The sequence below is a fragment of the Uncinocarpus reesii genome, genomic scaffold, assembly GCF_000003515.1.
Source record: "Uncinocarpus reesii 1704 scaffold_2 genomic scaffold, whole genome shotgun sequence".
NCBI lineage: Eukaryota > Fungi > Ascomycota > Eurotiomycetes > Onygenales > Onygenaceae > Uncinocarpus > Uncinocarpus reesii.
This window is the reverse complement of record NW_003052499.1, coordinates 1945720-1962075: the sequence shown is the minus strand read 5'-3', so window position 1 is coordinate 1962075 and position 16356 is coordinate 1945720. Positions and strand designations below refer to the sequence as shown.

Sequence of the window (16356 nt, the reverse complement as noted above, 5' to 3'; positions counted from 1 at the left end):
CTGAGAAACGGGAATGCAGAGAAGAGAACAAGATGGGTTGTGTCAAACAATCGCAAGGGAAGAAAGGAAAGTTAGAAAAAGTGAAGAGAAGAAGGGAGAGAAGGAGAGGGAGAGAAAAGAAGAAGGGATTGGGCCGGCGCATTCATTCAAATGAGTCGAACAACCACCTGCTGCTGTCGTGATAATTTCCATTCAGCACCCGCCAAAGGTGGTAATAGCAAACGGGGGAACATCTCAGTATGCACGCGTACTAGTGTATTACGGGCAGCAGGGGATGTATGTTACTCGGCCTGTGTGACAATACGCGGAATTGATTACACTGGAACCGACCGAAAGCATTACATAATACATACAGCCGCTCACGTCTGATATAGGCTTCTCGGTTGCAACGATGACCACCCCACAGACAAGGAACAGCATCTTGACGGCGTTGGGCCAAATGGTTCTTGTCTCGTCTACAATACTGGGACCCGTTTTCTCCTGCGAAGCCTTTGGTTATCGCTGGGTTGCAGAGGGGTGTCGTTTCCAAATTTAGGGCGATTAGAGATCTGTTTCTTGCAAGCCACAGTGGACAGGGATTTCGCGGGAGAGCCGTGGGCAAAGAAAAAAAGCAAAAAAGTACTTGCGTTTGGAAGTCAGTACTCCGTGCTCACGGGCGCTCCCCTCCGAAGGTTCCGTCTAACGACTGCGGACGATCTCAAAACTCCACGACGCATGGCTCTTTGACGCGGCGGATTATTGGCTGTTTACGCAAAGGATAAAGCGGGGGCGAACAGACAGTTAAGGGATCAAAATGTAATTTGTGTGGATGAAAGCACAAAAGGCCCCAGTCCTTGAAAGAGTCCGAGCCAGCAAGGAATCGGGAGCAAGCACCCGAAAGCGAGGCGTGAATGGTTGGCAGGCCGTCAACGATGGGATTGAGCGCAAAGGCGCTTCTCTGGCATTTGTCAGTGGTCAAGTGGTGCAGACGATCACGTCTGGAAATCTGCAAAAGCAGCGAGGATTGGCACCCCTCCTTTGAATGACGTGCAGCTCCCCTTGAGCAGCGACAAGAGGATGCAAACTGAGCCTTATTTACTCTGTACTCCAGAGTGAGTTGAGACCTGAGAGGATTGTAGTTTCTTGGAGCGTCGCGGCAATTACGAAGCGAAACCATGTGACAACTGGAAAGCGAGGAAACTAGTTAATCTTCGCCTTTTTTGTAAACTTCCTCTTTGAGATGGTTCTCATCTTTTGAACTGCATAAACCATCCTATTTTCCCAGCCTCTGTCTGAATAACTGTTGGGGCAGTTTCATGGGTAGAGCAACATGGGATGCATGCCAATGCCTTGCAGGACGTCTGTGCATTCAGATAACCTGTGCCATGTCTGCTAGGCATTTGCGAGGTTCATTTAATCTGTCACTATGTACGGCGATGGCGGTAGTTAAAATCCAAAGGCCCAACGGAATCACTTAGGATTGATGCCGGCTTGACCTAAATGTGGAGAAGGAACCTCGACTAGTCTTTTAGCAGGTAAGAAACCGAACCTGTTGTCCACTCGGCGCCTTCTCTCGTTCTAATTTTCAATTTTTTTTTCTTTTCAGCAAACATTTCGTCGTTGTTTTCCTTTTGCCCCTCGTGCATCAGCAAGGGTCCGAGTGTTCGCCTATCGACGACAGTAATAATAAAAGCTTTGTATAGCCCTGGTGCCATTCCAGGAACGGCTCGCACCCATCGATCGTTCCGGCCTATCAGGCCATTTCGAGATTCGCCAGTCCCGAAGGTGCCTAGGGATTTTCCCTTTTGCCCACGTCCGGGGAAGAAGAACGGCCGTTTCTAAAAGAGTGCCTCGGGAAGCCGTGCATTCCTTGCATTGACATTTCTGGGTGCTAGAAGTGAGACATACATACTACCACCTCAGCTGAGGTGCGTTTTTAAACATGAGGTTGGATCCGATTGCACTCCACTAGGGTCCCCAGAGAGCAGTGATTCTCTCTCTGGTCGTGTTGTTGGAGTTGTTAGTTGTGAGAGTCAATAAGAGGCCTTTGGTCAAGGGCCTCCGTCTCCACGTCGCTTGTGGCGCAGGGTGACACTAAACCCGTGGATTGAGCCACAATTGTCAAGGCTAACGAGCAGGATACGACATATGTGAACTGACGACGCCCATGTCACTCCGCGAGTACTTTATCGGCGGCTTCTTACATGAACATGCAAGAAACTCATGCGGGGCAATTGGCTGACAGGTTGCAACGGAGATGATACTTCTTGCAGGTTGACTCGTCTGTGAGATCGACTTCGGAATCTGAACGGCGTTTTGAATTGAGAGCCGTGCTCCGCAGTGGAGGGATTTTAGAGCGCAAGCGCCGGTGCCTTTGCGCTATCATGGGTATCTCACGTTGGATAGTGCTGATACGTGCATCTTGCTCCACTAGAGCGCCTCCAATTTGCTTGCACAACTTCCACGAACCTCGATAGCACGAGATGCTCATCTTTTCGCACTGACTCCAGGAATTGGCCGGGTCCGACGAAGGCCACATGCCGGAGCGCCCATCGAGCAAAGCGATAGGCGGCCAATAATAAACCCCCTGGTTGCAGAAATAAAACGGTCTTCTGCACTGTTGCCAAAAGCGCTCTGAAACTAACGTTTTAAGCCCGACTGACAGATGGATTACCCTGTAAGTTACGTTCGCACGGTGACGATACCGCGTTTCGACGAATACTGTACTATGTACCAGTACGGCTGGAGTGCGGAGATCGAAAAAAACACTCGAAGCTCTGTAAGGCCGTCGATGATGTCATGTGAGTGCCTTGGTATTGTCCTAGGCCGGAAGCGGAAAGGTGGCCAGGCGCCGGCTGGTTAGTTTGCCTGGGCACCGAGTACCTGTCACAGCAGCTCCGGTGCGCCAATACCTCCCAGCATCCAAACGTCCGTCTGCTCCACCGTAGCTCTTGGAAGCATGTCTGAGGCTCATCAAGATTGTTGATTATTCAGATGCAAGGTGCGGAGCTGCTGGATCCTGGCGTCACGGTTTAATCTCGGGACGTTTGTGCTTCTCCGGAGCGGTCCTTGGAGAATCTGCTCCGGACTTCCCTCTTGGAATGGCCTGCTGTGTACAAGCTTGTTCAGCTCAATCCGTCCAGGGAGTTGAATACCTATGAGTTGTTTTGATTGTCCTGAAGTGTCAAAGCTACTCAAGTGTCCTGGGCTGCACAAGGCTGTGGCCGGCATGCCCGGATGAGAAACCCCGTCCCTTCAGCACCTGGGACCCGTAAAATTTAAACCATGATTGCCATTTTTCTGGCTGCATATGTGTTCTCAGTCTGCAAAACTACAGGTGATTTCGAACAGAGCACTCCCGAGAGGTCATCTCTCCTGGTCGATCATAATCGTAAGTATACGAAGTTTCAGAGTCTCCAGTCCTTCCCTATCTCAGGACAGATCTCCGCAGGACGGAGCAGCCAAAGGCAGGATTCATATCGCAGTGAGAAAAGCTATTGCGCTGAGCTTCGCAAAGAAATCGTTTCAGCCACATGCTCTCTCTGGGATGTTCGTGTTTCTTTGCAGCAATCGGGCCCCTATTCTCCAGCCCTATCAAGTTTCGGCTTCTCCTGGGGTTAACTAACAGTTAAGGTTCGCTGTGCCGCTTGGCATTAACTTGTGCTTGTGGCCGTGAAATGCATGTGCCTGGTATGGATGCATGTATGTACTTCTGATTGACGGTTGTGCCGACTGGCCGTGGAAGCGATATTCAAAGTGATTTGCAACTCCTGTTTCGACATCTGTGTCTGGTGTACAAGCTGGAAAGCCAATCCTATGAGCGGCAGCGAACAAACCGCTCACAAAACGACACCCTGACAGGCGCGAAAACTGGGCGAAAATGGGAATTGGACAGGCCGGATTGAAATAAAATTTTGAACCAACCACTCTGAAGAAACTGACAAGGCAACAAGGCGACAGACAACGAACAAATAAACCGTTTAAGCCTGGAGCTGGAGAGCAGGCTTGCCGAGTCTTCAGACATCTCTTCGAGTCTGCCCACCAGACTACCACGCAAACTGTGGCTTGGGTGGGAAATGTCTCCTAGAGATCTCCACATCGTCTGTCCTTCTGAGTGGAGGACCTAATATCGGAGATATTATCTCTCTTCTTATCATTTTCTGGGACTCGGAGCAATCACCAGTTGCCTGAATCGACTGCGAAGCAACTGGCTCGGTGCTCGCTGAATGCTGATGCGGTTAGGTGGTCAGCGATGGGCTCTGGCATAATAGTCAACTTTCCCGTACACAACACTGACGGCCCTTCATGAAGACTGGATAACTAGACGAGATGGCTGACCGACACTTCACAGCCTTCGTGACCGGTTGTTCCACGACGTCCAAAACTCTTCCAGAAAATACGATGTTGCGCCGTTCCCAACCCAACCCACCTCTAGCGGCCCCTCTTTTCGCTCTCCTCCGGCCTGCTGAAGGGAGAAGAGGTCTCTGATCCACGGCTATAATGGGACAAGTGGCTGAGATCGAGCAAGTCGTGTTGCCGTCGTCGTCTGTCGTTGGATCTCGCTTTTACTGACCGACAATTCCACCGTAACTTACAATACAGCCATTGATACGGGACTGTGCGAATCCTGGTATTACCCGTTACCCAGCGAGCTGGAAACTCATCGAGCTAAGATTTCCCAGGCATTGCAGCGAACAACCGCCTTGTCCTCGACGACACCGTCGCACCTCAAAAGAGACCGCCGTCGCGCTCACCCCCTCTCGTGCTTAACAATCCGCGGTGAGACAACCCCCGTCACCGACTCTACAGCCGCCAACGATCATGGCGCCATGCCGTTTATTCTCCTTGCCACAAGCGAAAGTGCTGGAGAGGATGATCATGGAGGACAACATGAAATCCCAGTGGCTTGGTTAGCCTCCATGGGCGAAGCGAGTCATGTGCGTGACACGTTGCCAGCATTGCACCATGACCTCATGTATCCGTCACGCTGAACCCCTGGGAATTCGCCCAATTGGATCATCTTGCATCTCTGCCAGAGCCCAATCATGTCGTGACATGGCTTGTGATACGGGGAGTTTGATGCCTCAGGCTGCAAGAACCTCGTGTTTTGAAACCCTTGCCTTCGGGACATTCAGCCCATCTTCGGCTTTCTCGACCAGAGTGACATAAATGTTGGTTGGTTCCCGACTGGGCCTGAAAACGGCAGATGGATTGATTCTTGCTTCGGGATTTGGCGAATTGCGTCCGACAAAAAAGATCAGAAAATCTACTCTGCAGAGAAATGAGGTGTCATAAATCTTTGAGGTGAGTAATACTTCGAAACCACACCCTGCTGTCCGCTTGGAGCCTTGGACGTATCCAGAGTAGACGATCGTCTTCCGAAAGGCTACATGTCGAGATGCAATTGCGTGCATTTGCATCCCGCACGGCCAATTTTCTTTTTCAAGGGACACTTAATCCATCCCCTCCCCTCCCTGTTGCACAAAATACTTGGTTCAGTGGTACTGTTCCAGCTTCAGCTCTCAAATCCCTCGTCTGGCAGAAGTACCCCCACCCGCTGTTGCTGAAAAGAAATGGCGCAGCTGAGATACGGTAAATCAGTCTCCCTTTCCTCTTCACGGGCGTGCCGCGCATGCTATCGCTGTTCAAATGTGTTTGACACTGTCCGCAATGCTAGTTACTTAACCCGTTCCGCCACCTGACGTCCCCCGGGTAGACAACGTATGATCCTCAAGCCTTTGACGGTCCAAATCGCGCAGTGTCGCGCGCCGCAAGGCTGAACGGCGGGAGGAGCATACATGTTCCCCGAATTTTTGAACGTGCAGAATGATGCGAAACAAAGTGACGCTCAGATCGCTTTTCCGGAACATCCCTGGTCTTATCTTCCGTGTGGTTGACGGGAACGGGGGGTTATCTCCACCTAGTTTTGTTAAAATTCAATTCAAAACCGCAGACGAAGGGTAGACCCGGATCTCGTGTAGGAGCTGGGAGTTCGTGCCGGCTTGGATGTTGCCCACCCGAGATATTTTTACTTTCCTAGGAATTCGAAAGGAAATATTTCGTTGGCCATGATGCATGTGGTCCGACAAGGATTCTCTCGCAGGGGAATTTCAAGGCTATTTTCTCTTTTTTCCCTTTTTGGAAAATATCAGACAAGAACTAGGGCCAAGAATGGATGAATAACCATAGATCTTGACTGTAAAGGTTATGTGCTGCTCATACTTTTCTCGGAGCACAGCAGCTACTCGACCGTGTTGTGTTTCTCCGAAATTTAGGTTTCAGGGCGATGGCCGATTATTATTGCTTCCCACCCTTGAAAGTGGACAATAATAATGTTGTTTATCTCCTAGACCCTCGCATTGGTGTCCATCGTGACCTTGCTCGGAAACGGACTGTACATCGTACTCGACGGGCCAAGCAGAACGGGCCAAGGGAGGCTTCAAATACCACCATGGCCACCGATCACTTGCAATGATATCCTTCTGTCAATTCTGATGCCCCCTAGTTAGGTGTATCTCTCTGACGGATATGCGCCAGATATTCCGCGCCATGACATAATTGGACGGCTAATATCTGGGAACCGCCGAAACATTGCTCCGGGCATGGATCTCATGGATAGGCAGCCCACATGGGCGAAGCTCAGCGCTATCCAGCTTGCTTTGGGTTGCTTAACCCTTACCCATCCCCCCCGTTGTGCCATGTGGTGATTTGGCACTCTTAGCCTCGGGAAGCCACGGTGTGGTTAGGATCCTAGTAACGCAAGCAGGGTTTGCGTTAGAATACAGGCAATTAGGTTCGAATCTCAATGCTGCACTATACTTCTTTATAGCCTCTAATGATTTGAGCAGTTGCTACCGTTTTTAGGTGGCAACATAGTAGCATGAGGCTGAGAACGAATACAGAACTCATCTGCATATTCTCCATACATCATTAAAAGGTGGTAAAGTTTCCCCGGACAACTTCATTACGCCGAATGCAAGCATATGGACAGTGCATACATCCCCTCTCCAAATCACACGGCAAGTGTCCCTCAAAATACTCAGTGGTCGGTTTGAGGGACAAAGTGTCAGAAAATAGAACAGAAATTAACAAACCCTATATGATTTTACAACAATCTGGAAATGCAAGGCTTGTCGCGCATTACATACCATTAACGACATCGTGCTCGGGATCTTTGAAAACCGTCTCTTTGCCCTCAGCTGTATGACACTCTTTATCCATATTGGCCATGAACATGTCTGGAAGCTCAATGAATTGCAAACCATCCGACGCGTTGCTAGAAGTTGAGGCCTGGGCGCAGTTCACGTACATACATACATCTCACAGTCGCCAACGAGGTTAAACCAAGTCCAGGCAACGAGAGCATTGCCACTTGGGACATCGGCTTAGGAGCCGAAGCCATAATTCGTGGTCCTCAGGCAGCCACCCATCATGGACTTGATGGCTTTGAAGGTGTCTCCATCGTCAAAACTGAGAGATATCTGACAAGATCCACCACTATGCATTGCAGAACCTGTGAGGTCCAACTCATGATTTTGGCCTGCAGAGTAATTTGCCATGCTCCTCCATGGAGCGTTCAAGTGATACTTCTTGCATGGGAGATTGACACTTAGCAAGGTATGTAATAGTTAATTAGCGCTCTTCTCAACAAACTGTCAAAATGCTTTCTTTTTGCGTTTGAAGTTGTGCACGCCGGTTTTTGATAAGAGAATCCCGTGTTTGAATAGTCAATCGGGGCCCCCTTTGTTCCCAGGGTCCAATTTGCTTTTCACAAGGTGTAAGGCTTTTGCATTCCATGTGTCAAACTGCTGTAGTGGCGAGATCTATGAGGATATAGAAGCACAATGCATGATGGCGACTCCTAACAAATCAGCCATCAAAAAAACCGGATGTCTAGATTTGAGACATTTCCCATCTTTTCGTTCCCATAATGAGCTGAGAGTGCGATGCTATGTCCTGCCATTCGATGATGGAACCGTCCATTTTTCCAACCTGGTGAGAGGTGCAGCCCTTTCAGTGAAGCATTATGAAGCATTCATGGTTGAGATTACATCAGGCGAGTGCATGCGAAAGCATTCTAGGTATATGACATGAATTTGGAGGACACAGCTAAGGAGAATTCTAATCCACGTAGTACTCTTTGACTGTACTACCATCATATGCAAGCAATAAGAGTCATCAAGACAACAGAGATCTTGAGTATTCCAATCTCACGGATAAATCTCAACCAGGAGATTCTATAATGCCTTGAATAATACGCCGCGTGGAGCCCACGTGCGGGTTAAAAAAAGAGGGTATGCGCCAGAGTATGACAGGTCTAGGAGGTGGAAGAAACCACCACTGAGTGTCCGAGCCTCTTTCTGATAGACCTAAGTTAAAAGAATCAAGACAATCCCTCATGGTGTAGAGGTTACAGCTAAGCATGGATGTGCCATGGTGATATAGTCATCAATTGCGCACCAATGCGCCTAGTTATCAGCCTTTATGGAGATTGCTATAATACAGGTTCCCATCCGTGGGCGAAGACTGTTAACTGCCAGATTTGTCCCTGCCTTGGATACTCCTGCAAGTTGGTATACGCAAGGGAGGTATTATGAGCTGCAATCCAATACTGCATGTTTTGCGGAGATGACCAGCTCTGGATGGTACCCCGAGTGGGTTTGGCGATTCTCGGCTGAACAGGCCGAGCATTGAATCCTGGTTATCGCGGGACTGCTGCACACAACGATCGACATTGTGTCGGATGAAGGGGAGAATTCGATGGCTCCTTTCATCAGCCCAGGCATCGGTAGATCCATGCGATGATGCATGCGTGCATGTGGGAAGTGAATGGTCTTCACCGTTGGGTGCAACGCAGAGTTGCACTGGCGCTCCAAATGGGACTTGGAGGTAGCTTCTTTCTAAGGCATTGACTGCTTGGTCCCTTGGTTTCCCCAATTGACCTCTCGCATCATGCTTGCATGTAGATACACACGGTACCAATCGACGCAGGACGATCTAAAGTAAGAAAACGGTGTCACAAAAGTTTCCATCCCCAAGCAGCGGAACAGGCATTGATTTGAAAACTTACATATGGTCCCGAAAGCGTTTCACGTCTGGAGCAAAAAATTGGCGACAAGGAGAATACGAGAGCCGGCCATCGTAGGCACTTATAAAGTCAAGCTTTCCATTTTAATCCTTGCTGACAACACATGCCAACTTCTGCAAAGTTGAGCCTGAAACAGGAATATGCTGTATGAAAGAACCAGCGGTGCTTATACCACACTGCTTCTCTGTTCCATTTCGTATTGTGACGGTTTACACCTTTACAGCGAATTATAACCTCTGGAGAGCTTGAATACGATTCTCACATCTAGCCAAGTCCTGTTTTGAAGGCGATCTTTCTCCTTTCTGATCAAATGGAATATAGAAAGGAGTTTCCTATTCTTCACAAGTGAGCTTCCGGTGGTTCCGAGCGTTCCTAAGAAGTTGCGCTTGTGTAACGCAGATTCAAGTTTCTGGCGATCATGGATTGAAATCACAGGAAAATAATCGAAGAAACCGATCATGTATATTCCGTTGCTGGAGGACCGATATTGTCGTCTCCGTCTTTTCGCAGCGGGCTTCATATTGAAGCGGCTCTCGGGAAGATTTCTCGGCTGATCGTCAGTCTCGGGAAATCGGGATTAGCGATCGAATGATGCCGATGCCGTCAGGCTTGGCGTGTTAGTCTCTTGGCCTCAGAAAAGACACCATACTGATCATGAAGCGGACATGATTGATCAATTTACCAATGCTTCTGTGGTTGCAAGAGCAGGAAAAATGATAAATATGACAGAGTCATGATGGGAGTCATCCAGGATCTAATACCAAGGGAGTCAAGCAACCAAAACTAGAAATGTCCAGCATCATCTTGGGTGCCAAAAGCTCCGAATGCACGTCATGTCGACAAAACCCTCAGTCCGAATAGAGCAGTCCGGAATAACGAAAAGAGGGCGACTGAGGAACACTTGTCCAGACCATAGCCGAAAACCAGCCTCGCACAAAACTAGTTACTTGTTGCTTACAGCCCTCATCTTCTTGAAACAAGCAAATTCTCCCCGCGTGCGTTCTCTTAACCTCTTCAAAACACCTCGCATTTCTCCAAGCTCGGCCTGGAGTTTCGCCCTGGCTTCATTATTAGTTCTTCGGTCCAGCTCGAGGTATATCTGACTTTGAATCTGGCCTGCCGCTTCAGTTGCATACTGCGACATTGTTTGGGCGATGAATTCAGTGTCGAGAGTTGCTTGCATTAATGCGGGAAGAGAGTATTTGGGTCGCGACATAAAGCCCTCCAGAAGGGATTTAGAGATTCGTGTAAGTAGCTCAGCAAGAATCTTGTGTGTTAGGGGATGTGTAGGGGAAGCGGGTGACATGGCTGAAGAGACAACGCCAGGCAAAGTGGTGGAAACTTCTGTGTGCACCATCACGAGGGTTAGCATGGCGGTATATACGTATGGACGGAGTTGATCTGGGCGGCTCGTCGATGGTACCCAATCTGGTGACGAGATACCATTCATAATCGTGGTATGTAATGTTTCAACGATGGGGCGAGTATATGACTGGAATAAGCGGGTGTCGATCTGTCCGAGCACGTCTTGGATCGTTTTCGATTCGTCTGTTAACTTGACTGCAAAGGCACTCTCAAAGCTAGTCACCAATTGAGGCACATGATCGGTACGGAGTGCCTTGAGATTGGATAATGTCAAAAGTATGCGTACGTTCTAAGAAAAATGAGCCAAACTAAGCCCGGGCAATGAGTGAGAATTGTAACCTACCCTATTTTTGGAATCAATTCCACCGTAAACAGATACAGATGAGGGAACATCCAAACTCGACCCTAGAGCAGAAGGCCCAACAAGAACCCACTCGTCGTCGCCTTCCATATTGACCGGTCGCTCGGCATTTTCGACGAGCCCACTTAACGCTTTATATACACTCGTTACAAACTGTGACCGCACCATCTGCAGAAGTTTCGTCGGGGGAGGGGTGACAACGTTTATAGATCCAGGTTTGGTCATTGCTTCAGAGATGTAGAGTATTTTTTGCATTCCAGAAAGGATGGCGTTCTCGAATGCAACGAAATGGCCCGGCATTTTGGTCAAGGCTTTCCGCTCCGGATCTCGTGTCCAATCCTCAAGATATTTACAGTGCTCAGCATCGCCATTCCAGGCTGCGCACGTGGCACGAACGCATCTTTCTCGAGCACCGCTAACGAGGAGTTTTAGCTGGTCATATGTTGCGCTTCCGCCTGATATGGGCCCGAGATCGGCCATTTCGCTCGCTGCCGTCCCAATGAGGATTAGAAACTGTCCAAGGTAGTGGACTCCACTAAGCGAATTGGCATAAGGAGGCCAAAATGCAAATTCTTCCCATGCTTCCCCGATTTTAGCTGGGAGTGGCGGAATGCTCTTAGGGTCAAGGTTGAAGCTGGATCCAGTAGGTGTTAAGCTTCCCATAGGCGTACATGATGGCGGAGCGGAAAGGTATGTTAAATCATCTGGGGGTGGATCAGCGAAGAGGCATACTAGATTAGCTTGTATGCGATTTACAAGCTCAACGACACCATCATTTAAACCTTTTATATTCTCTGCGGACAGACGGTGATGCTTTCGACTCTCCCCTTCAAAGCCTGCCGGTAAAATTTTCTGTTTGTTCCCGTTGATGAATGATTGCGCCGTGTCCCAGAACTCTATGATATCACCAAGAAGACCACTTTGTATGGATATCAATTTTTCGAGAAAGGTGTTGATACATTCCCAGAACTCCAAGACCGGCTCAGTATCAAGAGGCCCCAAATGCTTTCTTGCTGCTTCTCGGACCGGGAGACGCAAATATGTGGCAACGCTTTGAGGGCTAGGCTTCTCTTTGCTTGCTAGAAGACGTCTTAAAACCTCAATTTCAGCTTTCCCGCGCTCACAAAAAGAGGTAATTCTTGTTTTTAGGTAATCGTAACGACTGAGGAGCCAAACCCAAACAGGGTTGTCTTCAACCCCAAGCTCCAAAAGGATCGTTATGAGATCCATATATTCCTCATCCCGTCCGCTGGGGGGAATGGTCGCTTTCGTTGACTGGGTATTACTCAGGCGACGCCATAAATCTATCTTGAATGATTGTAACTGTCGGTCAACGTCCATCCACATTCTACCAGTCACAAGGACGGTATGCACTTGGTCCTCGGTTAATGGCTTTTGCGATGAAGCAGCGCGATCGACGAGAAGTCTCGCGTCGTTTACATATGTTCGAGCGAGCGTGAATTGCTCAACAATTGCATCGTGATCGCGCTGCTTAATGGACCTCTGTAGATCCGCGCCAATCTCATATATTGCTCGTTGTTTCTCGACAGCTTCCAGGACAGACTTCAGGTCTTCCTCTCGTTGTCGGCCACTTAAAGCCTCTCCCCATAGTTCTTCTGCCATGTTTGAAGCTTCAGCTAATGGTGCATTTATTCCCTTAAAACCGTATTCATTTGCTTCCGTAAGGGCGTTCTTCCGACCACTTGTAACAATGGCGCCCGCTTGCCTAGTACTCTGGGAGAGAGAACGTTGTAAACCACCGTCATTCGACATCCCTTCATCTCGCATCTCTTCGTAAACGTCGTCAATTGTAGCCTTGACCCTGACAAACTTCTCAAAGTTTGACTCCACTAACATTTTGAGTGAAGCGGATTCTCGATCAATGGATTCGGTGAGGTAATTCAGTCCCTGTAGCAACGACTGTGCTGAAGCTGCTGAGCGTGTTTGCGAAAGGAACAATGCCGGAGAGAAGGACGTCGAAGACAAGATGAATTGGGTTCGCAAATGGGGGTCTTCATCAACTGCTAAACCTCGCTGCCTTAGTAGCTCCATTGTGCTCTGTGAGCTGCCAAGCGGATCAGGCTCGTCCTGGGATAGCGGAGGCTCGGATGTAAGCGTCGAGTTTTTTCGACCGCCATGAAGGCCAGTGTATCTCCCTTTTGTCTGGGAGTTGATTTTCGTCAAGAGTCCATCTTCATCCCCAGAACCATCACTCATGTCCAGCTCCGAAGGCCATTCTTCTGGGTACGGAGTCGGCAGACTATAGTATCGAGCGACATCTTGCTGCGCTTCCATTGCTGGAGCTTTTGCGACGGACTTTGGTTTCTGTTCGACAACCCCGACCTCATTGTCATCAGCTGCTGACCAGATGGCGGTCTGAAGCGGAGTTGTCAAACAAGGCAAACAGGCCCCTGACACTGACAGCCTTGGGGCAGGCGCTAGTCCGCATACAGCTTAGGGCTTCTCGGAAAATTCCCGGATGGATGTTGTGTTACATAAGCAGCTTAAGGTCACTTCAGCTTTTCACGCCAACAAGACCAGCCTGTTTGATGTCAATTCTCCGGATTGCATTCAATTGCGAAGTACTGGAATTCATATCCCTTTCGACATACCCAGCAGGCCTGGCAAGATGCTCCCGGGTCGTTTGTTCACATCGTCTCTGCGACAATGTTCGCGCCGAGCGGTACCCCTCTCCAATGTATGCGCTGCCGAAAATCCAGTTCAAACCCTTGAGAATGGTTTTTAACTGACAATTTAGAATTCGCAAGTTCGATGCTATGCGGTTCCTGCTGCCGATAAAATTGCTAAATTCCCTGGGACAAAGGGATCTGATGTATGCTCCCCGATGAACGGATTTCTTCTCCGGAAAGCATCGGAACTAAAGATCGGATACCTTATAGGGCAAATACACTGTGACGCTGATCGAAGGAGACGGAATTGGGCCAGAAATATCACAATCTGTTAAGGACATTTTCAGCGCTGCCAATGTGAGGAACATTGTCGAAATCTTGTGTCGAGTTAAGGGAGGGAAACGCTGAACCACAATAGGTGCCAATTAAATGGGAGCCGGTTGACGTAACCCCAATTTTAAAAGACGGAAAGACTGCCATTCCAGATGAAGCTATCAACAGTGTGAAAAAGAACTATGTTGCTTTGAAAGGCCCGCTTGCTGTACGTGCTGACAACCGAATGACCCGAACGTCAACTAACCCTTTACATTCAGACACCAGTGGGTAAGGGCCACGTCTCTTTGAACTTGACACTTCGGAGAACTTTTAACCTCTTCGCCAATGTTCGACCTTGTCGATCGATTGCCGGTTACAAAACCCCATACGACAACGTCAACACAGTGCTTATCCGCGAAAATACTGAAGGAGAATACTCCGGCATTGAACACGTCGTTGTAGATGGAGTTGTGCAAAGTATAAAACTTATCACAAGAGAAGCCTCGGAACGTGTCCTTCGTTTTGCTTTCCAATATGCACAAGAAGTCGGCAAACACAAGGTTCGCGCCGTGCACAAAGCTACGATTATGAAGATGTCCGACGGCCTTTTCCTGCGAACTGCCCGGGACATTTCAAAGGAATTTCCAGATATTGAATTCGATGCCGAACTGCTCGACAACACATGCTTAAAAATGGTCACAGACCCAAACCCGTACAGCGACAAGGTCCTTGTCATGCCTAACCTGTATGGAGATATTTTGTCTGATATGTGCGCTGGCCTTATCGGTGGCCTGGGTCTCACCCCCTCTGGTAATATCGGAAACGAATGTTCCATTTTTGAAGCTGTCCATGGATCCGCACCCGACATTGCTGGCAAGGCATTGGCAAACCCCACAGCGCTTCTGCTTAGTAGCATCATGATGTTGAGGCATATGGGGTTACATGATCAGGCCAAGAATATCGAAACTGCCATTTTTGCGACTCTCGCCGAGGGAAAGGTAGGCGCTCAATCATTCCCATATTGTTGTTTTCAGTCAGTGGCTAACGTGTTATTTGACAGACGCTCACTGGCGATCTCGGCGGCAAAGCCAAGACCCATGAATATGCTGATGCCATCATCAAACACCTATAAAAAGCCATTCATCCCTACTCCAACGTCGGATTTCGAAGTCTCGGCTGCGCGCATACTACCATGTTTTCATAGTTGAAAAGACGAATATTAGACGGTGGCATTTCATTCAATTTCCTGGAGTTCGCCTTCCATATTCCTGCTTCGTCTACTTGGCTTCCATGAGTCGGTATCCATGCATGTTTGTATATAAAATAAATGAGACAGGGGCTCTGGCGTGTTACACGACCCTTAATGCCCGTGGCTTATGAAGAATGTTTGCGTGAATTGACATAAAAGGGTAATTCCGGAATGGCATATCGCGCGGTGGTGTTATGTTGATAACAGTTGAAGGGTCATCTCCTTCTCCCACGTCTTGTTGGCGGCCTTCCGCGCCTAGGTTTCCCCCTTGTAGTTGCTCGAGTTGATCTTGCAGCTGGTGACCCCGCCGCCTGCGACTGTTCAGCATCGCTCGCATTCCCACCATCTTCTCCAGCATCGTCCCCATTATTACTAGTCTTGCCACCGGGACCTAATTCCCGCTGCAGCTTGGACGATCGAGTTCCCATAGTCCTCCGGGTAGCGCGCCCTCTGCGCCTACCGCCGCGCGACGGAGCGGGTGATGAACGAGGCTCTGCAGATGAAAGCGCCGATTAGAAAGGGCGAACAAGAAGTACAAGGAGATTATTGGAACAGAACGACGGACTTACCATCGGTATCTGCTATTGTGCTCCCTCTCTGCGAAGGAAGTGGAAGGCTGGGGGGAGGTGAGGATGAGCCATCGGGCGCCAGTCTCCTCTCAAACATCATATCACCATATTCCTCCTCCTCCAAGGAGAAGGGACAATAAGGTTCATTAGAGACGTCTACGTCTTCGGATCCATCGGTTGCAAATGGGTCTTCCTAGTACAGTCCATCTCTCAGCAGCCAGTCTCTGGAAGCGGTTACATTGAAGCACCCACCCTTTCATCCAATGCAGCAAGGTTGTACAGATTACCAAGTTTCGCCCATATACCCGGTATTCGTGTATGTTGATCCGTCGCATAACCTTGGCTTTTCATGTGGTCCGATATTGCGAGCATCCGGAAGTGTTTGTGCATACCTTGAATGAAATGAGAATTCAATCGGTTTTGTAGGGTAGTTAGGTGGACGTACCTGCAGGCTTCCATCTAATTATTCCCTTCAGTAATGATGTCTCTTGCTCATCGGTCCACGGATCGATAGCAGCTGAATCGGCATCGGCATCTGTTTTCGACGCGGCGGGCTGGCTTGAAGGAACTGAGGGGGCCTTATCGGCCTGCGACGGCGTGGATGGGGCTTGAGATGAAAGCTTTTGTTTTTTCCGGGGAGGCATTGTCAAATCGAGGCTTGAAGCTCCTTAGCAAAGCGAACACAGGTGGTAAACAGCAGTTCAGGTGCTGTGCTACGGCCATCCGCTGCAATCCAAAGCCACCGCCGCCGCGGAGTTCAAGTTGGTCCGTGCATGCGATTGCTGGGCTTGGCAGCTTAG

General features: G+C 49.2%; 6 protein-coding genes across 6 annotated transcripts; 3 read left to right on the top strand and 3 right to left on the bottom strand.

Moving 5' to 3' along the window:
- Positions 1-32: 32 nt before the first annotated feature.
- Positions 33-182, top strand: UREG_03645 (uncharacterized protein; the record flags this gene model as incomplete). Its single annotated transcript, XM_002544082.1, has 1 exon — positions 33-182. One exon carries the CDS (start codon positions 33-35, stop codon positions 180-182), a length of 150 nt encoding a protein of 49 aa, XP_002544128.1.
- Positions 183-4308: 4126 nt separating this feature from the next.
- Positions 4309-4970, top strand: UREG_03644 (uncharacterized protein; the record flags this gene model as incomplete). The annotated part of the gene is made up of 2 exons (XM_002544081.1): positions 4309-4459; positions 4582-4970. The coding sequence occupies 2 exons, from the start codon at positions 4309-4311 to the stop codon at positions 4968-4970; spliced, it is 540 nt and encodes a 179-aa protein (XP_002544127.1).
- A 1841-nt stretch (positions 4971-6811) lies between these two features.
- Positions 6812-7381, bottom strand: UREG_03643 (uncharacterized protein; the record flags this gene model as incomplete). Its single annotated transcript, XM_002544080.1, is given in 3 exon segments — positions 6812-6888; positions 7128-7269; positions 7289-7381. 3 exon segments carry the CDS (start codon positions 7379-7381, stop codon positions 6812-6814), a joined length of 312 nt encoding a protein of 103 aa, XP_002544126.1.
- Positions 7382-10010: 2629 nt separating this feature from the next.
- On the bottom strand, positions 10011-12845 carry UREG_03642 (uncharacterized protein; the record flags this gene model as incomplete). The annotated part of the gene is made up of 2 exons (XM_002544079.1): positions 10011-10721; positions 10776-12845. The coding sequence occupies 2 exons, from the start codon at positions 12843-12845 to the stop codon at positions 10011-10013; spliced, it is 2781 nt and encodes a 926-aa protein (XP_002544125.1).
- A 615-nt stretch (positions 12846-13460) lies between these two features.
- UREG_03641 (isocitrate dehydrogenase, NAD-dependent) lies at positions 13461-14870 on the top strand (the record flags this gene model as incomplete). Its single annotated transcript, XM_002544078.1, has 6 exons — positions 13461-13491; positions 13562-13626; positions 13694-13780; positions 13842-13964; positions 14017-14736; positions 14799-14870. 6 exons carry the CDS (start codon positions 13461-13463, stop codon positions 14868-14870), a joined length of 1098 nt encoding a protein of 365 aa, XP_002544124.1.
- A 332-nt stretch (positions 14871-15202) lies between these two features.
- On the bottom strand, positions 15203-16200 carry UREG_03640 (uncharacterized protein; the record flags this gene model as incomplete). Its single annotated transcript, XM_002544077.1, has 4 exons — positions 15203-15480; positions 15557-15749; positions 15809-15948; positions 16002-16200. The coding sequence occupies 4 exons, from the start codon at positions 16198-16200 to the stop codon at positions 15203-15205; spliced, it is 810 nt and encodes a 269-aa protein (XP_002544123.1).
- Positions 16201-16356: the final 156 nt, after the last annotated feature.